The following is a 23,027-nucleotide window of genomic DNA, read 5'->3' on the forward strand; positions in this document are numbered from 1 at the left end:
AAGAGGAACTTCTGTGTCTGACTTTGGCTCTAAAATTGATCATTGTCTGTACAAGATGCAAATGATGTTCTTAGAAATACAAAAATATGTTATAGAACGCAAGAGGAGGCGTTATACTCCGATGCTATAAAAACCATTCTCTGTGTATGTTTGGGGAAGAACCTCACAGATGTGATGCTGTGTGCTTCTTCCCACGCGTGTGTTGTCAATAAACTCTTCATCTGATTGCATCCTTCTGGGCCTCTGATATTTTGTTTTGGTTCTCAATATCTCGAATCAGGACCGTAGATATTAGTGGCACAAATACCACAGTCAGGCCTCCTACTAACCAGTAGTGACAGAGCATCCAGCATGCTTGGTGTTAGCAGAACTGGAACATTTCTGTCCCTTTTTCCCATTATTTCTATTCTACAGAAATAGTTACAGAGTCTCTGTTCCATTTCTGAAAGCCCCATGGCAAAATCTGTGTGGAGTGCTGTTTTGTCTCTTTCAAGAAAACTTTTGAGCCGCATCTTTGAAACCTCTCCAGAACGTCTTCGATTGAACACAATGATTTGTGAGAGTGTAACTTGTGCAAGTTGGGCATAATTCTGAGCTGTGGCTTCGTTCTCCAAGCTGCAAAAGGCACTTTCTGCAGATTTTTGAAGGTAGTGATGGAGAATCCGAACATCTTCTGTAAAGGGCAATGTTGATGGCTTGTTAAACTTTGCCTCGCTCAGTGTGTTCAAGGCACGGTGAGACACCATCTCGGACCATTTGGAGACATACAACTTCTTGAACGCATCAGTGGACTTGATTAGGGCTTCATCCTCTGTCATGAGGGCACGACAATGGATAATGTCAGACATTTTATGCAGTGTATGTCCCAGTTTCAGCGCAAGGCTTGGAGTTTTGTATGACAGTGTTTCTTCATCAAAACCTGAAACTTTCTTTACTGCTTGCACAACTCTCTGGAAGTTAGCAGGCTTAATAGCTTCTTCCATGTTTTGCACTGAGAATTCTGTACGCAGACACAACAACAAACGTCCCGCTTCACGAAGCTTCTGTCGTATATAATCATACTTAGTAGGGTCTTGTCCATGTTTATTGTAGAGGGACTGGGCAAACTGAATAACAGTAAAGTCATTTCGCACAGCTGAGGCAATCTCATCTTGTTTCATAACAGCAAGAACCTTCCACACTCCACTTGACACCTGCGGATAACACTGAGACTCCAGAGTTAAAGCCAGGCCGAGTACTTTGGTTCTTCCAGGTTCTTTATCTGTGTCATCTTTTGGTTTGTTAGGACATCTGCGGACATGTCTCCAAAGATCCTTCTGAACATACATCCCTTGACAATAAAAGCAATGAGCAAACTTTCCCTCTACTGCTTTAATCTTGGGTCTTCTCTTCACTTTCAGTGGTCCCACTCCACCATGCAACACTGCAGCATTATGCTTAAAATTTCCCTTATTTCTCAATTTCTCTAACAGGTTTTTACGCTCGTTTGAGTCTCTAGGCAGGGAAAATGCATGCACAACATCAGGAGCTGTTTTGTGCGTTTTCAGGTGGCGGGAAATTTTAGCTTGTGGTTTGCCACAAAAATAGCAGTAATTTCTTTTACTTAAAGTCATTTTTTCTGATTCAGTTTCGCAAAGCTCACTTTTATCTTCTGGCTTGTCTTTTGTCAAGTTTTGGATTAAACTTGTTGAATCTGATTGTTCATGCGCTTTGGAGATGTCATCTTGCCATAGCAGACCTTTTGATGTGCTTGGCAATAATGAAATGTCTTTATCTGAATCTTCATCATATGACTCTGAATCTGGCACATATTCTTCTTCTGATATGCTGTGGTTGCCATCATCATCGCTTGATATTTGATCCAGAACTGCATGTGGCAATCCATCTTCCTCTGAATATTCAGAAATTTCTTCTTTCTGGAATGTAAGAATAAAAGTTATTTTAATTGATCAATACTTTAGACAGGTAAAAAAATAAACTGAAAAAAGTCAAGCCAAATATGAATGGGATACACACCTGTGTTGACTGGTGACAATTCTGATTTGCCAATTTTGCAAGGCAGGATTTGTGCCAGACCCCTAAACAAACTGAAACACATTTTGATAGACTTAATTTAGCTTTGCAGTTCTATTTAAGTGAAGTAGTTTTTTGTCAAAGCATTGCAGTAATGTCAAATGCTGAAAAAACAAAACAAACTGTTCACACTTAAGGATATTTTAATGACTACACATACACTGCTAACCCCCCCCCCAAAAAAAAGGACATCCCAGATATGAATGAATGAATTCTTCTTATTAAATACTTTGTTCTTTAGGTAGTTGAATGGCATGAAAATGTGTAGTTGAATGTGTGTGGCCTCCAGATGCCTGTATGACTTCCCTACAATGCCTGGGCATGCTCGGGATGAGGTGGCGGATGGTCTCCTGAAGGATCTCCTACAAGACCCGGACTAAAGCATCCACCAACCCCTGGACAGTTTGTGGTGGATGGAGTGAGACATGATGTCCCAGATGTGCTCAATTGGATTCAGGTCTGGGGAACAGGCGGGCCAGTACATAGCATCAATGCCTTTGTCATGGAGGAACTGCTGACATACTCCAGCCACATGAGGTCCAGTGTCCTCTCACATTAGGTGGACCCCAGGGCCAAATACACAATTGACCCACTGCCAATATGATCATGCTGGAGGATGTTGCAGGCAGCAGAACGTTCCCCACGGCATCTCCAGACTGTCACATGTGCTCAGTTTGAACCTCCTTTCAGCTGTGAGGAGCATAGGGTGCCAGTGCCGGAGTTGCCAAACTTTGTGTTTTCTGGCAAATGACAAATGTCCTGCATGGTGTTGGGCTGCAAGCTCAATCCCCACTTGTGAACGCTGGACCCTCAAGCCATCTGACCATTTGAGCAGACAGATGCACATTTGTGGCCTGTTTGAGGTCATTTTGCAGGGCTTCTCTTGTTCCTCCTTGCACAAAGGTGGAGGTAGCGGTCATGCTGCTGGGTTGTTGCCCTCCTATGGCCTACTCCACATCCAGGTAGCAGCTCCATGCTCTGGACACTACACTAACAGACACAGCAAACCTTCTTGCCACAGCTCACATTGATGTGCTACACTAGATGAGCTGCACTACCTGAGCCACTTGTGTGGGTTGTAGACTCTGTCTCACGCTACTACTAAAATGAAATCATCACCAGCATTCAAAAGTGACCATAACATCAGCCAGAAAGCATAGGTGCTGAGAAGTGGTCTGTGTTCAACACCTGCAGAACCAGTCCTTTATTATGGTGAATTGACTATAATTTCCACTTTTTGTCTACTCTATTTGCAAAACAGCATGTGAAACTGGTTGTCAGTGTTACTTCCTAAGTGAACAGTTTGATTTCACAGAAGTGTGAATGACTTGGAATTACATTGGATTGTTTAAGTGTTCCCTTTATTATTTTGAGCAGTTTATGTTATGGAATGGGGAATTGAGGACAATCCCAAGTATACCATTTTTACAAGGTCCTGCAACAAAGAGGTAATACTAAATTTCTTTAATTAGACGTGACCACCCACTGATTAAAAAGGGAGCAGTGTTCATTTCAGGTAGTCTTAACTTGTTGAACTCTATTAATGCTTTTTACTATATACTGTACCTATTCACTAAATGTTTCACCTTTGCACTTATAGCCAAGCCACTTGAGGGAGGAAACCGGTCCCACACACTGAATGCACTTGTCCAAAGATGATATTGTTGTGCACACCAGACGATGACTGTGACACTGTTAGCAAAATATTGCAACATTTATTTGTTTTGGACAGTTGGAAAGGTGAGGTGTTTTCAATTCAGTTGCAGATATCAACTAATACACTTCATCCCAGTATAAAATTTGAACGCAATCAACCTCTTCACTTTTTTCTACTGGAACCATTTTACTGGGATTAGGGGAACTGATTCTGTCACTTTGTTGTTATCTAGAATAGTTAATTGACTTAAAACACTGCAACTTCTTAAAAATGGCACATGCATTCTTATCTGTGTGGAGTGGGTCAGAGTAAAAAAAAAACAACAACAACAAAATTTATAAAAACAATCCTTCCTTATTTGCTTATCCTTGCGGCTGGAACCTCTATTCCAAATATGGTGGGTGCACAATGCCTCTCACCCGACTTGTATCTGCCAACTACAACTTCCGCCCAAAGACATGCAGTTAGTGGGGTTTGCTGGACTGGTAATTCTAAATTGCCCATAGGTGTGACTGTGTTAGAGTCTGTCAATGTGATACCTTGCGACAGCCTCTCACTCCAATTAACAACTGATTCCGTGGCAATCATCCATCCTCTTTCACTTATCCTTATCAGGATTGTGGGGTAGCAGGTTTGGGGCCTATACCAGCTACCAAAGGGCAGTACAACCTGGACAGATCACCAGTCTAACATGGAAGGACAGGCATTTGCATCCACACCAAAGGGCAGTTTTGAATCATCAGTTAACCTAACCCCATAAGCTACATCTTTGGACTGTGGGAAGAAGCCAGAGTACACAGCCAGGGAGAACCCATGCACTACAGCAGTAAAAAGTGCCTAAATCAAGTTAAGCAGTTGTATAGTACTATCTATCTTAATGTTCAAGCCTGAGTTTCAAACCATTTCAACACAGAAACAAAGCGCATGCAGTCAGTTCTGCGTGCTGTAGGTCAAACTGTCAAAAAAATAAGAGAAGACCCCTCCTAAAACCAGAGTGATGTCACCATGAAGCAAACTTTGACGGAGTCCCCCTATAACAGTGTGGTCCTCCTAAGTCACATTTGGGTGGTTAACACACACACACACACACACACACACACACACACGTTATCCAGACTTGCACTTTGAAACAATGAAAAGGACCTACAAGCCACGGTCCATGTAAATCACATTACACCCAGGTGACTGCCAAACACACACACACACAGCATCCATAGAGAATGATGATAGATTAAATTATTAGCTCATTAAGTGGTACACTGGATTATATTTACCCTTTCAGGCTCTGGATGTTTCAGGTCCAGATCATTGTTTGGAATGCAGTTTGGTTGCGGCTTTAGGCAGCTCACAGTCTTCTCAATCTGGCTGGTCTCAGTCTTCGTGTGTAACAGATAGAGAATGAAGACAAAAGAACAGTAATCTGACAGTTACTAAAAATGCATCACTCAAGAGGATGAATAAACCATTTCACTATCAGCAAATAGCAAAAGGTACACATCGTGCATGAGAAACATTCATTAAAATCTGTCCTAGGTCAATGTTACCTCTTCAGAATCTTGCACTGAATTGTTTGGAATGAAGTTTGGTTGCGGCTTTAGGCAGCTTACAGTCTTCTCAATCTGGCTGGTCTCAGTCTTCGTGTGTAACAGATAGAGAATGAAAATACATTTATATCACTGGATGCTCGGCTGCATTGCTATAGTGACCAAAGGCACAGTAGGTGATACTCAATTTCAATGGAAAACTAGATGCCCTAAGTCACGTTAAGCCAATTTGAGTTGGTACAAATGTAAAAATGGCTTACGGTATGCAATTTATCAGTTCCAAAAAGTACAATTGTAGAAATACCTTGCATCTCCAGGGCCAATCCGAGTCACCATAATTATAGTCTATTTCTTCGCCTGGACTTATGTCTCTGCTTGCAAATAAGCATAGATGGGGCTTTCCATTGATATTTAATATTTTCATTTTAGCACTTGGACTGATGTGGTTGTCGTTGACAAGTCTTCCTAATGACCCATCCTCTTGAGATGCATCCACACTGTGGGGTTAGGCAAAAAAGTATTAGCTTAACTAGTTTTTGTTAGGAAGCTTTTTTTTCATAAATCAAAAGCAAAGTGTAATTTAATCTTAATCAAACTACACTGATATAATACGCACCACCAGAGTTTTCCATCAAACTTGAATTCAAACATGAACACCTTCAGGCTGTCATGATAAACTCTGTGTCTCCGCTCACATTCTTCTTTTGGTATGAGTTTACCTCTGTATTCCAAAAGGAAGTCTCCTTTTTGGAATGGAACAGTCGTGAAAATGCCCCGACCTGAATTGCAGAGGCATACCAAGTGAGTGACAAAAGACAAAGTGACAAACTCCAAATCTAATCCAAACTAAAGACCAACTTACCTTTGAAGGCATTTATGTAGTGGATATCAAGTCCCAGTTTGTCCCTTCCAGCAGAAACATGACAGACTGCATCCTCCCGTGGAGGAATGCGTCTCCTTCGCATGTTCTCCTGTACGTTTTGATGCCTGTATTACCAAAGCATATAAAGTATTACGATTATCGTCATCATCATCAGTAGTAGTGGAACTAGCAGTAGTGTAGTTTACAGCATAAACACAGCTGACTTATTCATAGTCCTAATTTATGCCTTCTTTTAAAATGTTAAAAGCCAAGTTCTCAAAATGGCGACATGTGACATTTCTGTAATGGCGACTGCAGAGAGTGATACAAGTACTGAGAAAGCTTAGGCATCAAAACTGTAAGAAGTTTTTTCTTCAGACATATAAATAAATACAGGATTAAATACACTTATACCCCTTGCTTTTATTTTAGGGCTGTCAGCAGAATGGACAGACATTGGACAAACTGCCCGAAATTAGCTGACAGCGACATCAGGGATTTTGACTCAGACTGCGCTGGTTTAATTGTTAATCACGTTAGTCGCGATGTCGGCATTAACACGTTTAAGCCACATTAATGCTTTAACACCGAGTAAATCCTAACACGGGTTAGCCCGCTTTATCGCGTTGACGCGGTTAGTCATCAGCCCTATTTTATTTACTCCATGACAAACGCTGAGGCAGTTTTACTTCTTCAAAAACTAGCCAACAGTCCATAAAGCATATATTAAACCAGTTTAATATAAGCCTGTACACCTATAATTTCATATAGTATTAAAGTCATGGTGCATTTTACATTAAAAAAGGCTTACCTTTGTGCTTTTAATCAGTCTTCGTATTGCCGTCGACATGTACTTGTTAAAGGGCACGCGCGCGAAATCATTTCCGGTAAGTACCGCCTATATATATAGCCTACCAATCACAATGACTTCCGGCCGTGTGTATTGAAAATGTGTATTAAATTGTAGTACTTACACACATCCACTCTAACTCGAAACGTCGCTGTGCAATAAACTGGAATACACAAAAATCAGGTGAGTGGTATAGGTTTACTTTTAAGAAAATCAGAAAATCTTTTAATTATAGTTTAATAAATAAATTTACACTAGAGTTTAAGCAAATACAGGTTAAAAGATAAATAATGACCTCATAAGAAGTAGAAAAAAATTATTATTTAGACACTTAAAAATGCATTTACAATTCATGTTTTAGGGGGACACATGAATACACAGTAAAAAGTCGAAATGTCCCTGTAGCCCAGGTACAGCGTCAGGTCAACTGTCCATCCATACCACATAGACGCACACACACACACACACACACACACACACACCTATACCCGTTTCTTGGGTTAGAGGGACAATTTCTGAAATTTTTGGCAAATTAGACTGGACATAGGGCTATGGGGACACCGGGTTCCAGAGGTGCTAGAGCTACAATATGCATATCAAAAATCATGAAAAAAATCAGCAAACCTATACACAACTTAAAATTTAAACATTTTCTTTGCTCAACTGAGATATAAAAAAGGCTATTTTTTCCAGACATTCTGGTGGTTTGTAGAGACTTTTCTGTAGCTCGGTCTATAAGGACAGTCTGGTGTACAAGGTCAGTGATGTCATCATACATATACACAAAGTATAGTCTGTTCTGAAGGGACACATGGTGTGTAAAGCCAGTCTACTGTACACACACACACACTCTGAGTAAATCTGGTTTAAAAGGACACATGGTGTGTAAAGCCAGTTCACTATACATATACTCACACATGCACTAAGTATAACCTTCTTAGAAAAGAACGTGTATTATAAGACTGTGACTGATACATCATTATAGTAAAATTGAATAAATTTGCTTAGGCTGCTGCCCCCGCGACCCGGCCTCGGATAAGCGGTTGAAGATGGATGGATGGATGAATAAATTAAAAAAATAATAAAAAGACTATATTTTGGTTTTTTCTGATGAGCATTACAATCTGACATACAAGCTTACATAAAACACCGCAGATCATATCTGTTGTGATCTACTAACAGGTGGTCAAAGTGTCATTAAAACAACTAGAAGCATAACACAACAGTGCTTGCATCAACTAGAACAAACTATGTATTATAGAGTTTTTCATTGTCCTGAAGAAACTGGCACTGAGTGGCTGACCAATAAAACAGCACCTTTGCACACCAGGGGTGAGTCGGGCTGACACCATGACTTATACATAAGACTTATATCAACACACAACACATTTGTTGAATTACTGAACTATATTTAATATAACCAACTCAATAATCAATTCCTTAAAAGGACAGCATTGTAACAATTATTGAAGGAAAATAAAAGTGAATCCTGGCATTAAAAGACTCAGGCTAACCACACATCAAAACAAAACACTGCCTGTGAGCACAGTGAAGTCAACTACATACTTTTTGAATGGAGAACACTAACCTTGAAATCAGGCCCAGAAAGGTAAAGGCTCAGACTGTAAAAAAGTGCATTTAGTGTTTAACATTTATTTATTTTTTTTAAAGGCCAGTCCTCTGTTGCGCACAAAATCTCGAATGTTTTGAATAGATCTCGTCTCCAAGATAGGTTGTTCCTTTTCTTTGCACTTCAGACACTGCTGGTTGGTGACAGTGATACCGTTTTCAATAAAAGGCTTCATATGTTTCATCACCGCTCCTATCTCCTCCTCAGACCATGGTCTCTTCACACACCGCCTTGCTGAAACACGTAAACCTGTTCAATAAAACAAAACAAATTTGAAGTTTAAAAAGATCATGTGAGATGCACTTGTAGGTAGAGATGGTGTTCAAAACTGTGAAAACAAGCTGGTACTTGTCTAAACAAATTGTGTGTGATAATAAATAGACTGTAGACCTGATAAAATTTAAAGTTTGATTGTTTTCATTAACATGATAGTTCATCACACTGCTTGGTAAACACAAAATACATTCAGCTTCTTTATATGTTATATAATGTCTAACCACATGATGTTGGTGTTGACTGCACATAGTGCCTAGTGATGGACATGGCATCTGATTTGTATCATACCTTTAGTAACTGAGTCAGGGACAGGAGGTGAACCAGAAGTCACACAGGCATCAGTCCCCTGGTCATCTAAAAAATATTGCACAGTATAAATGTATGGGCTTAAAGAGGCTTTCTGCCTACCAATCAAACACCATGGGCACAGAGGGGACAGTGACAGCCAGTTCTATTATAATAACTATACACATGGCAGTGCTGCTGAACTGGATGAAGTCAACAATACCTTGGGTAATAAGTTTACTGGGAAATGATGTAGATTTTGTACAGGCCAAATCTTGCTTGGCCAAAACTGATGAAGCATCAAAATACTAGTCATAAAGCATTAGTGTCACAATAAGGAATGGAACAACTAACAATCGACCATGTAAAAATGTACTGATGGTTAGTAATATTGTTCTATACACAATCCCAGGTTATCGTAATCAGCATAGTAGTGTTAATAGTAAAGTCTGATTTCATTTTTAATGCAATGAAAAACAGAGATGCAAGTGGCATTAATGAAACAAGAGAGCATCGTTATCATACGTGATGTGCGCTGTTAAAATACGTTACTGCACATTTCACTGGATTTGTCTCTGAACAGGACTAACTCACAGATCCCAGCTCATTACATAAGATATGTTGGGCAAACTTTGAGTACAACATTGAAAATGTACCTTGAGCTGCAGTCTCGGAGAAGTGAGGCAAATCAGAAGTCACAGAAGTTAATATTTCTTCATTGTCATTGATAGATTTTTCTAGCAAAAAAAATAATAAAAATTTTATTTATTTTATATATATATATATTTTACATACAGTGAGGAAAGTAAGTATTTGAACACCCTGCTATTTTGCGAGTTCTCCCACTTACAAATCATGGAGGGGTCTGAAATTTTCATCATAGGTACATGTCCACTGTGAGAGACGTAATCTAAAAGAAAATTCCAGAAATCACATTGTATGATTTTATAACAAGTTTTTTGTATATTTCTTTGTAAAATAAGTATTTGAACACTTGAGTCAAACTATATTAATATTGCCTTTGTTAACAATTACAGCGGCCAAACAGTTCCTGTAGTTCTTCACCAGGTTTGCACACATTGAAGAAGGTCTTTTGACCCACTCCTCCACACAGATCTTCTGTAGATCTGTCATGTTTTGGGCCAACACAGACTTTTAACTCCATCCACAGATTTTCTATTGGACAGAGGTCTGGAGACTAGTGAGGCCACTCCAGAACCTTGAAATGCCTCTTACGGAGCCACTCCTTGGTTTTCCTGGCTGAGTGCTTCAGGTCTTTGTCTTGTTGAAAGACCCAGCCAGAACCCATCTTCAATGCTCTGACTGAGGGAAGGACGTTTTGGCCCAAAATCTCACAATCCATGTCCCCGTTTATCTTCTCCTTAATACAGTGCAGTGGTCCTGTCCCCTGTGCAGAAAAACAGCCCAGAGCATGATGTTTCCACCCTCATGCTTCACTGTAGGATGGTATTATCGGGATGAGACTCATCCTTCTTCTTCCTCCAAACCCCAACAATGGAGTTTAGACCAAAAAGTTTTATTTTGGTCTCATCTGACCACAGGACTTTCTCCCATGACTCTGGATCATCCAGATGGTCCCTGGCAAACTTCAGACGGGCCTGGACATGGGTTGGCTTAAGAAGGGGAACCTTCAGTGTGATGAATGATTTTAAACCATGACGTCTCAGTGTATTACTGATAGTAGCCTTGCCAACGGTGGTCCCAGCTCTCTTCAGGTCATTGACCAGCTCGTCCCGTGTAGTTCTGGGCTGATTCTTCACCTTTCTTAGCATCACTGACACCCCACGAGCTGAGATCTTACGTGGGGCTCCAGTCCGAGGAAGACATTAGCCTCTTCCATTCAGGGGCGCCTGCAGGAGTCTTGCAGAGGGTACGCACAGTCACCTGCACACGCTCCATCGCGCACACGCACATGCGTGCACGCGCACTGTGAAGGTCTAAAGTTTTGTCTCTTGTGTCGTTGGACAGCTCTTTGGTTTTACTCATGTTGCTGCAACACTTTTGACAGATTGTGGGGTGCGCATGTGTCTTTATGAAAGCTAACGGCATCAAACAGGTGCTGCTAAATTAGAATCATGAGCAGAGTGTAGTTGGACTGTTTAAAAGCAGAATAACAGGTCTTTGAGGGTCAGAAATCTGCATGATAAGCAAGTGTTCAAATACTTATTTTAAGCAGTAATATACAAAAATATTTTAATAAAATCATACATTGTGATTTCCGGAATTTTCTTTTAGATTCTGTCTCTCACAGTGGACATGTACCAATGCTGAAAATTTCAGATCCCTCCATGATTTCTAAGTGGGAGAACTTGCAAAATAGCAAATACTTACTTTCCTCACTGTAAATGGTATTAACTACACAGCAAAGTACAAACAGAACTGCAATAACATTATCTAAATATATAAAAATTTAAATTTTAAATATTTTATCAATACAACTGCAAAGTCTATAACACGGAATACAATAATTTCAGTACCTCGCAATGTGGAAGCATCAGGGAGTTGCTGTGATCCAGTAGCCATCCCATCTATGTCATCTATAAAATTGAAAAAATGTTATTAGACCAACCATATTCACAAACACCAAGCCGATTTAACAACATATAAACCATGCATACCACCAATTTCATCCAGAGTTTTTCCTTGAATGTCCTTCACACTTCCCTTCTCCATGGCCATGAGCAACTTGGAGATCTTAGCCAGCTGAATTGTTGATTGGGGCAGTCGATAGTATTCTCTATGGACCCTGATGTCATGGCCGAGGAAATCGGCCAGCTGGTCTAGTTCATTATCTTTCAAGTTCATGACTTGGCTTATCGTGGCAATCTGTTTGCGAAGGTTAGTTGATCTGAGGTTCTGAGGATGTTCAGCTCCGCAAGCATCTGCAAACTGACCAAACTGCCCTCTGTAGTGACCATCACTACAAGGAATGGCGAAAAGGTACATATTGTTTTCAGATACCCCGCACTCTTTCCTCTTACTAACGAGGAGTGACAGGTTATCGGTCATATCAGAAGTCAGGATCACAGCCACCTTTCGTCCTTTTTTCCCCTTCAGTTCCACTCTGGCAAACTGTTGGCAAAGCCTTTTCTCAACTTCTGTAAGCCCAGAGCTGATGTCATCGTTTAGTTTGGACATGTCACGATCTTCAAAATTTTTGACAGTCATACGTGCTACTTCACCTTCCCTCCTCCTATTGAACAAAATCACTTGACAAAGGATCACCTTTGCTAGTGCTGCGTAAGTTCCTGCTGTTGGGTTATCACCTAGTTTCTCCCTAGCCGATTCCACTTGCTGACCAAGATATAACTGCAGCTTCTGAACATCTCTGGTCAGTGGAAGGCTGTCGACCTTGTTGTATTTTGCCTCACTCAGGTTTGATAAGGCTGAATGGGAAACGAATTCAGACCACTTTGTTTCATGAAGTGTGTGAAACCTCCTGATTGAATCGATCGCCTCTTGATCCTCTTCCATGAGAGCACGACACATGATAATATCACTTATTTTTCTGAGAGAATGTCCAAGCTTCAGGGCCAAACTTGGGGCTTTGAATGTGCTGGTTTCAGTATCAAAACCTGAAACTCTCTTGACAGCATTAGTAAGAATAAAGAAGTTGGCTGGTTTTATTGCCTCTTCCATATTATGGATTCTTGTTGTGTGACGCAAAGTCACAAGTAATCTCCCAAGTTCCCTTACTTTCTGTCTTATATACTCATGCTTTGATCTGTCACTTCCATGCTTATTAAAAAGAGACTGAGCCAACTGCATAATATAATGATCATTCCTTATTGCACTAGACACATCATCCTTGTGCATCTTGCCCAGTACTGAGTAGAGTTCACTTGAAATTGGCTGAGACATTGTGGATTGAGTAGATGCTATACCAAAGACTCTATCTTTCAGCTTCTCTTCAGCATTATTCTCTGGTCTTAAAGCACATCTTTTCATATGCCGAGAAACTTCTTTTCTGGATATCATACCCTTACAGTATAAGCAGTACTCGTATGTCTCAGCGCTGCTGCTGCTCTTTTTTGAGATCCTTTTCACTTTAAGACAACCTGATCCTGTGGTTTTAACAGCAGAGTTGTGCTTGAAGTTACCAAGGTTTCGTAACCTTTCAAGATGAACTTTTCTGTCCTTTGATGATTTGGGTAACTGAAGCACCTGGGCGACTTCAGCATTTTCATTTACATGCGTCTCCAGATGACGTGCAAATTTTGTTTGAGGTTTTCCACACACAAAACAAAAATTGACTGTGCTTTTGATTAATTTTGTTGACTTGGTTGGGGATTCATTTTGGCTAATATCCACAGTACTCTTTTCGCTACATGCATCTTTTGTTTTCTGCTGGCATGACTCTGAGCTGTCTGGTTCTTGGTCGGGATGAAGATCATCAGTAGTTTCAAGATCATTCAAAATGTGCTCAAAGTTGTTCTTAACATCCATGGTCTGTTCTTTTTCAGCAAAAGTAACGCATAAATCAGGCATGCTAGCAGCATGGGAGTTTTTTGATGGTCCAGGTAACTCAATAGACAACTCTGTTCCTGAGCTTTCTGAATCTGATGCAGAATTTGGGATGTATTCTTCATCAGATGAGACATCACCCTGTTCGTAAATGCAGCATAGATTAAATAACAGAAATAAACATGGGAAGGATAAATGCTAAATTGTTCACGTCACAGAGCTCGGGACGTAAACCAAAGTCTCTAGATGTCTTAAAAGTACTAAGAAATACCTCCTGATTTAAAGAAGAAAATGTGCAGCAGATATGTATTTTGTGCAAGTATTTTGATTCTGCTTGATCAATTTGCAATCTGTGATCGATTCAGTACTTTTTTGATATTTGTCCCATTTCTAATATCCAATTTATATTTTTTGAACAATGACATTAACAAAAAAAAAAAACAAACAAAACAAAAAAACTAAGACACCAGCCCTAACCTGGTCCCAGAGCCCCTCCCACAATGACCCCCACAGATCAAAATTTGTAAAACTTTTGAGACTAGATTGTATGAAACTGTTTTTTTTGTTTGTTTGTTTTTTTTTTTTGTTTTTGTTTTTTTTTTTTGTTTTTTTTGTTTTTTTTAACAAAGGATTATAATACAATCTAAGTAATATTTTTACAATGTGTTTATTTCTGGCCTCTCTCACGTAACTTCTACACTCTATCCAGTCCAAAATCTCTCTGCTTTCAATTCTCTGAGACAACACTTACAAAACGGATTATCCTTATAATTTTGTGATGAAAGAAAAAGGAAGAGCAAGCAACATGTGGCAATCTTCACGAACTGCATCTACGTCAATATTAACTATATTATAATGAAGCCTGCGTAAATTCAACCTGGGAGACACACCTGCACATCGTCTCCATCATCATCATCATCACCTCAACTCCCTTCAGCTGCTCACTCCGGCGCAGCCAATCCGGAGCTCCCTCGCACCTACGCCTCCATTCAGCATCCGGGCATTTAAGCTCTTTCACCCATAGCTCGGCCTCTCAGCGTTTTTGCATCCCTCCACCACCCCTGCAACCCCATGCTTGCCCCCTGCCTCCATACCACCACCAGTGTCCAGACCCCGGGGGAACACCTCCTACTTCAATCAGCAATGCTTTTATCAACAGTTTTCCCGCTGGGGTCTGACCGCCAAATATTTAATGTTCAATAAAGCATGTCTAATTCTTTCTCCATATCTGAGTCTTTCCAGGTTGAATTTCACTGTACACTTACGTCGGACATATCCCAGTCTTCTGAAGATGTCTGGAGGCAGATCTTATGCCACACACAACGGCATTCTACAAATACAAAGAAACCACAGCATTAGACAACAACCGATGATTCATTAAGTTATAATTTAAAAAGTAGCGATCCCACACATCACAAATTATATTCACAAAGACCACTAAATATAAACAAGCATAAAGTGAATTTAAAACAAACGCATAATTCAGAATAAAAAGCAGATTTTGTTTTAAGTTTAAGACACATTTTAAACTTATGAATATGATATACTGCATCATCCTAATAATCAATTTTTTCCATCAGATTTGAGATATAAAACATTTCTCTCTCTCTCTCTCTCTCTCTCTCTCTCTCTCTCTCTCTCTCTCTCTCTCTCTCTCTCTCTCTCTCTCTCTCTCTCTCTCTCTCTCTCTCTCTCTCTCTCTCTCTCTCTCTCTCTCTCTCTCTCTCTCTCTCTCTCTCTCTCTCTCTCTCTCTCTCTCTCTCTCTCTCTCTCTCTCTCTCTCTCTCTCTCTCTCTCTCTCTCTCTCTCTCTCTCTCTCTCTCTCTCTCTCTCTCTCTCTCTCTCTCTCTCTCTCTCTCTCTCTCTCTCTCTCTCTCTCTCTCTCTCTCTCTCTCTCTCTCTCGTCAGTTTGACCTGACCAAACTACTCATTATGGGCCATGTAGAGACACCATCAAGCATTTGTATTGCAAATTGCCTGATTGATCTATTGGAATAGGTCTGGATTAATCAGACCCAGTACCTTATTGGGCTTCCTATATTGACATTGTAAGAAGTTTGCAAGTTTGATGCAATGTTTACTCAAAGGGTTTATTATCATCAAACATCATCTTCCAAGTTTGTGTGTATATGTGTAATTACAGAATGACAAACAGACTTGAGGGCAGTTTACTTCATACATGTTGATACTCTCTTAAATATAATTAAAGATTTGTGCATTTTGCTTTATCTTTATATAACAGATCAAATCAGGAACTGTGGTTTTTGCATTGTAACATCACAAATAAGCTAAATCAGCATTGTCAGTACGCATGCACGGCGCGGCCGGGTCAGAGTACACCACTACCCACGATGTAAAGGCTGAATTATACTTCTCCGTCAGATAAAGGCTTGGTTCTTTTAATACATCCATGGATATAGGCCTACGGGGAAGTGCTGTGCCAGGGTTGCCAGACGTCAGTGGCCAAACCCCGCACGAGCGTCTCCGGGCACCACAGAGGCTGATGGCTCCGGATATGAGGCTTTGAAAGTGAAAGTTTATTTGCAGCTGTCGATTCATTGTACCAACCTTCTCTCAGCTCTAAGGGATCTGGAATTGTCATCTGACAACTGTCAGTCTCGATCTCGAGCAGAGACTTATATCCAAGGTAGCATAGCCTCCCGCTCCTGCTGTTTTGTTAAAACTATAGGGGCTTTTTGTAGTGAAAACGCCCAAGCGAGGGCCACGAGTTCTTTCTTTCTCTTCCCAGCAGCACTGTATCCCCGTTTCGTACCAAATTCTTTTAAAACATTGACTTTAGGACGCTCAAAATATTCAATATCGCTATCACACGCGGCCGTGTTTACTGTTTACGATGCACGCTGGGTAGTCGTGACCCTTGACCCGGACAGGCATGCCTTGCGCACGGTGAGATGCTTATTTAGCTTATATGAGCTTGATGTTGAAAGAGTGAAACAAAGATTTAAAGTTGTAAAGTTCAACAGTCTAATCAACAAAGAGTAAGAGGGCAATATACATTATTACAGTATGCTCTCTGTTCTCTGCCACACTAAGCAGACAAACTCAAATGCATGATATGTGATAGTATCTGCCATTACACTGAGTATCATTGCAATGGTTTGAATTGATAAAACTTTGAAGTGATTTTTTTTATTCTTTACATATGAAAATGTAGACCTGACTCATGGTAACTTATGGTATAGTGAAAAAATGCATTAATTAACACAAGATAAATAATACACTTACGCTTGCATCTTAGACCGTGCCATCTGATAGCTGTCAAAGGTGAATGGCATATCCCGCATTTGTCAAGTTTCACCGATTCAAATACCAGCCTATGAATTGTACACTGGAAAAAATTAAAAACATGAAATGAAACAAAACATTTTTACCCAAATATTTTATGACGAATTAAAAATAATGTTTGACCGTTTTACATATTTTCTACTAATCCTTCTGGAGAGATGGAAATGGAGATAGGAGTTACTTTTTAGATAAAATAGTGAAGCATATCTATTCAATTCCTGAGATTTGTGAGTTAGAGAGAGGGGAATCTATTTAGATGAAGCAAAAGTAAAATACTAAGAAGCTAAAGTGACTGAGTAAAAGGTGCATGATTTAAAGACTGTACATGCAGTATAATTGTAATCAATTGATAAACATGATCTTTACAAACCACACTATTTACCAAACTACACATTGATACAATGTTTAGTAAACAGATGAATCCATGCTAACCTCATGCTCAGAGTTGTCTGCTGTAGGTCTAGATGACTGACACTCTGCTCTTAATTCTCTGTCTGTAGAAGAGAACACAAGACATGGAGGCATAGTGCTTTGCAAGACCCCAGGGTTTAACAGGTAGTGCTTACTCAAGCAGGGACTCACCTGTGAATGAGTCTGTAGAGATCACATGGTGCTCCACGTCATGGGCAATAGGCTCTGCAACACACTGTTGACCAGAAGGGATGCTTGCGATCTTTAGCTGGGTATGAAAAGTAGAACAAATATTATAAACATCTGGCAGCTACAGTGGAAATGTATTTAATCCACTACGAGTGGTCTTTTCTAACCAGTGTCCCCTCAACCCGTGTGTTTTTCTGAGTATGCCAAACACTGGAGATGAAACAGTGAAAGACTCTGTTTGAGCTCAGATGTCAGGACAGTGTTCTCACATACCTTGAGTTTGTCTGTGTCAGACACACACACATAGTTAAGCATTTTCTGCTTCACCTTCAGTTAAATACAGTTCTAACTCTCACCCTAACTGCAAGGAAACGGAGTGATTAACCCTTACCTAGTAAAGTAAAGCCAAAGTAAGACAATACTAAGAAGCTAAAGTGACTGTGAGTAAAAGGTGCATGTATATGTCTGACACAGAAAAACCCAAGGTTTTCAAGGACACTGTCCATCAGCCTCATAATGACATCTGAGCTCAAACTGATGCTTTCACTGTTTCACCTCCAGTGTGTGGCCACTCAGTAAAACACACTTGTGGAGGGGACACAAAACAGATAAGCTTGCAATCATCACTTGGGAAAGTCATACAAATTCAAGATTTAGTTAAACCAGATTGAATACCACCAAGAGGACATTTAAATATTGTGACTAGGGCTGAAACAACTAATCGACAACTAATCGATTATTGAAATAATCGTTAGTTGCAGCCCTAATTGTGACATCTAGATATGTAGGTTTTAAACAACAATTCATAGGGGGAAAATTTTTTTTAAATGACCCACCTTTTTCCGCCAGGGCCATTCTTTCCCACCATAGTCATAAGTAATTTCACTTCCTGCCGCAATTTCCTTCAGTGCAAAAAGGCAGAGATGTGGCTTCCCTTCTGCTTCAATCAACTTCATTCTGCAATTTGGTGTCCTGTGTTCATCGTTTACTAGTCGCCCAAATGACCCATCTTCAAGTGCTCCATCAATACTGCAAATTTGGAAACATACATTAAACAAACATTTATAGTGACACGCCTATGAACTATACTATAATTTTTAAGCACCAACACAAATACAACATCCAATACAAGTTTAGTTGTTAAATGCATAGTTGATAAGTTAAAGAGGGTCCATCAGTCAAGGACGCGTTGCTTTCTGACTGAGATAAGTGTTTGCGCTCCTACTTGTGCTTAGAGCAGGGGTGCTCAATCCCAGTCCTCGAGAACTACTGCCCTGCAGCTTTTAGATACGTCCTTGTTCCAACACACCTGAATCAAATGAATGCCTCGTTATCAGGCCTTTGCCAGACTTGATGGCATGCCGAAGAAGTAATCCAACTATTTGATTCAGCTGTGTTGGAGTAGGGATGCATCTAAAAACTGCAGGACAGTAGCTCTCAAGGACTGGGATTGGGCACCCCTGGCTTAGAGCTTAAACGTGGTTTTGTTGTACTGTTGCGCTGACCTAGTAGGTGTGGCTGTTACTCTTCTCTTCTCTTCCTCCTCTTGCCCACTACCTGCTCTGTGCTGCTGCTGCTTGCGCGTGGCCGCTGATTAGACCTTGTGCAATCTACAGCTAAGCGCAGCCTGGTGCGCACTGCTCCACCAGGTGAGTTGAATTAGAGCAATCAAGGGCGGGCGTGCCTAGTAGACCTTAAAATGCATGCAGCAGTCATTTGACCCGAGTGCGACATACTGAGAGGACAGCAAACCAAGCACAATCCACTTTCCACTGTGAGGAAGACTTTGAGTTAGACGGGCTATCGGTAGGCTCGGACTCATATTTGCTGCTTATGTTTGGGAACTATGGAAGCTCAATTGTGGAAATGTATTTATGCTTTGGGAAATAGTTACTGCATTTAAGTTTAAAAAATTATATTGATATTAAAATAAATGTTTAAGTTTGAATAAATTGTTTATGTAGCTAGTGTTTCCCACACATTTATGTTAATTAATACTAAAAGTAATTACCCCAAATCCTTGGTTAAATCTTAAAACTAGTGTAAATATGTTTGGTTTAATTTAAGGAAAATAATTCTTTGTAAAAAAATCCTTGGTTAAAGTCTTTATTAAAATATTTGTAAACTCTAAAATGTATACTTTAAAAATGTAATTGTTACAGAAAGTGTAAAAAATGCAAGGTAGACCACAGTTTATTTCATCTTCGTTGTTTGAAATTACTCACCTCTGATTTAAAAACTAATGAATGTAAAACTAAAACTAGGATAAATGATAGTTTAGACAAAAGTGGCTTTACTGAAGTGTATATTTTTGTTATTTCATTTGTCTTCTGTATAATGCATTTAATTTATCTGAATGATTAATGAAATGTTCTTTATTTTTTGTGTTGAAAGGTTTTTCACCTATCCATCAAGCCATCCATCTACCTACCTCACAGACAGAGAACACTTGACATGTACTATTTTGGTATTGTACATATTATACAGTAGTTTTGGACACAGTATAACAGTGCACGAGTCTCCGTGTCCACATGTGCCAAATGCGCACAGACACAGGGCCGCTCATTCAGCCCTGGCCATTTGAATTTTCTCTTATTATTTTCTCTATCTCTATATTATATTTTAAATCTTCACAGCAGCGTGAGCACACTGTCTTAGCTGTAAAATGTAGGCTTATATTATTACCCCTCTAACCCCGTACTTTACGCCCGTGAGTGTGTATTAGAGAAGGCACACACAGGCTGAATACGGGGACTGACGGGCCCTCAGCATATGTGGGAGTCCCGTACGTCCCCAGTACAGCGAGTTCCCGGGGACCACAGGGTCACCAGGAAATGAGATCCCGCTATTCCACGGGTCCGTCACTCCCCCTTCTATAGATTCTGGGGACTGACGGGGCCGGGTACTAGAGGTAAGGACTCGTTAAAGAGCAATATGAGATGTTTGCTTCAGAAATCCTGACCTTGCAATAGAAATGTAAACATTCAGTCATTTTGAACTTACCACAATGTCTTCTGCTTCCATATGAATTCAAACATGAAGACTGAACATGCGCTGTGGTACAGGTTACGTCTGTGTTCAGCTTCAGTTGCATCAATAAGCTCCCCTCTATACTCGACCACAAAGTCTCCTTGTTTGAAATTGGCTAAAGTGAAGATGCCACGACCTGAAAACACAACCATATTAGAGACACAGGCGTGGCAGCACTGCAAATAATCAATTAATTAAATATGTATATCTGTAAATTGCAAGTATGCAATGTTGTGCTTTTTTTAATTCTACATATATAATAAAGAAAACATGTCCGACTGCAGAAAACATAAATAGCCAGGCTTGCTAATAACTAAATTATTATTAAAATACCTTTAATTTTAATTTATATTGATGTTTGTACAGGTCACCACTGGTGATGCGTAACCCCTCAGTCTAGCCTGCAGTGTGTCAAAGTCACTCACCTTTAACTGAATTAATAAATTTGATTTCTAACATTGAATTCTTGTCTCTTCTTGCAAGGATGTGATTAATGGCATCCTGAAGGGGAGTGGTTCTCCGTGACATGATTTGCTAAGGAAATTAAGATAAAAATGTAAACAACATCAAAACTTAAAGCCTTTATGCTTACAAGGGCATTAGTAAAGCCTGAATGAGAAGCACCCCCCATGTTAGCGTATTATTAGTTTAAGGTTATTTTAGTTTGGTGATGAGTGCTGGAGGGATTCTGGTTAACAGATAAATGGATGGGGGCGAGGCTGTATTTGTGCAGATTAACTTGACTGTGTTCCACCTGTGTTGATTAAGTCAAGTATCTGACATGCTCCACCCAATTTTTCTTATTTCACTAATAGCATGGATACTGAAACTGTTTCAATTGAGTTCTATGCTTTCATTACATTCATATAACAGACACAGACAAGGCTGATGTCTGAGTTGTTTTAACAGAAAGCATGCACTTGAAGATATTAAAGATACTTAAAAGTCCTAATTTAACTAAAGCCCAACTCTGACTTAGCCTAAACCTGTCTGTCAAACTAAGCTTTAGATCTCTCAGGAATAATGTGCTTCATCAACACAACTATAAGAGAGCAAAACAAAAATAATGTTTTTTGTTTTTTTTTTACAATATTTTATAAACAAATGTGTGCAGAGTGACATCAATACTGTCTCAATTTAATTTCATAAATCTAAAAAAGTTTATTTGTATTTGCCGTCGAATGTTTCCTTGGTATTTGGGCAAAGATCATCTTTTAATATCTTAATCATCTCAAAACAGAACAGGAGGAAAACGGCTCCAACTACCACAAAAAAGACAGGTGTGAGTACTACTGCTACTACAAACTGCATCTACTACAACTACTAGTTACAGAAGTAGTACTTATAGTAGTTGTAGTAGTAGCAGCCATTTTACATTAAACAAGTGATCTTGTAGTGAAAAAGGCCTTCTTTCAAACTCAGTGAAACATCACACACTTGTGTAATTTCTTACCTTGAAACAAGTGATGAGATTAGGCCAGGGTAAAAAAAAAAAACGATCCCGGTGCTTGGTCCGGGAATCCCCGCCCCGCGTGTTGCTGTGACCTCCGTGAACCGTTCCACGTGCTCCGGCCCGCTCCGCCGTCCTCACCTCGTCGTGGTCCGGTCCCCGCGGTGCGCTCTCCGCCGTCCGCTCGTCGTGGTCCGGTCCCCGCGGTGCGCTCTCCGCCGTCCGCTCGTCGTGGTCCGGTCCCCGCGGTGCGCTCTCCGCCGTATGCTTTCCGCCGTATGCTTTCCACCGTACCTCGTCGTCGTTCCCTCACCTGCCGCCTCACCACGGCTGTGCCTACTCTGAAGCACTGTGTCTGTCAGAACGTCCGTCTTTTAAAAGTTTTATAATTACCTTCTTACCTTTTCTCCAAAGCGTGTCAAAACTCTGCCAAAATTGAAGGATGAATAAGAAGCGCCCAATCAGTCAGTCTAAATCATTGATGTAAATATCCACGGTCCAAATGGGTAATGCTAAAATGCGCATGCGCAGCTTCCAATTTCGCGCCATGTGTATAATGTCCCGCGCTGGTGTATAATTTCCCGCGCTTGTGTGTGCGGCATGCGGGGACAATTCCAACCGACAGGGGGCAGTGGCGGACACACAAATATACAACATATGTCAAGTTTTTGGTTTACAAAGACTTTTGAGAAAAACACTTTTTGGGTATTACAACATGCCCACAAACTATTTTAAAAGGTCAATTTTATGAGGACAGCAAAATGTCCTCCTATAACAGAGGGTCCTCATTGCTCTTTGATTTGTCTTGAAAATTGTCCTCCTAAAACGAAAAACAAACACACACACACACACACACAGACACACACACAGGGAGAGAAAATCAAGTTTCTAGGTCCATTTAAAATAAAAATATGAAATATCATAGATATATGACATAGATGATTGGATTGGTTGTCTTAGAAGCCACAAGGCCCCAATG

At 40.2% G+C, this 23,027-nt stretch overlaps 2 protein-coding genes across 2 annotated transcripts; both read right to left on the minus strand.

Annotated features, from left to right (window-relative positions):
- Window positions 1–8,492: 8,492 nt before the first annotated feature.
- LOC134621330 (uncharacterized) lies at window positions 8,493–12,418 on the minus strand. The gene is made up of 5 exons (XM_063467783.1): window positions 11,817–12,418; window positions 11,676–11,735; window positions 9,834–9,914; window positions 9,181–9,246; window positions 8,493–8,865 (listed from the first exon to the last, which is right to left on the minus strand). The coding sequence occupies exons 1-5, from the start codon at window positions 12,364–12,366 to the stop codon at window positions 8,639–8,641; spliced, it is 984 nt and encodes a 327-aa protein (XP_063323853.1). The 5' UTR covers window positions 12,367–12,418; the 3' UTR covers window positions 8,493–8,638.
- On the minus strand, window positions 12,372–22,065 carry LOC134621117 (uncharacterized). The gene is made up of 10 exons (XM_063467562.1): window positions 22,052–22,065; window positions 21,024–21,132; window positions 20,572–20,734; window positions 18,405–18,597; window positions 17,551–17,647; window positions 17,401–17,462; window positions 16,909–17,011; window positions 14,928–14,992; window positions 13,515–13,803; window positions 12,372–12,391 (listed from the first exon to the last, which is right to left on the minus strand). The coding sequence occupies exons 2-10, from the start codon at window positions 21,124–21,126 to the stop codon at window positions 12,372–12,374; spliced, it is 1,095 nt and encodes a 364-aa protein (XP_063323632.1). The 5' UTR covers window positions 21,127–21,132; window positions 22,052–22,065.
- Window positions 22,066–23,027: the final 962 nt, after the last annotated feature.

This window comes from Pelmatolapia mariae, linkage group LG23 (genome assembly GCF_036321145.2).
Source record: "Pelmatolapia mariae isolate MD_Pm_ZW linkage group LG23, Pm_UMD_F_2, whole genome shotgun sequence".
In the NCBI taxonomy this organism is placed as follows: Eukaryota; Metazoa; Chordata; class Actinopteri; order Cichliformes; family Cichlidae; genus Pelmatolapia; species Pelmatolapia mariae.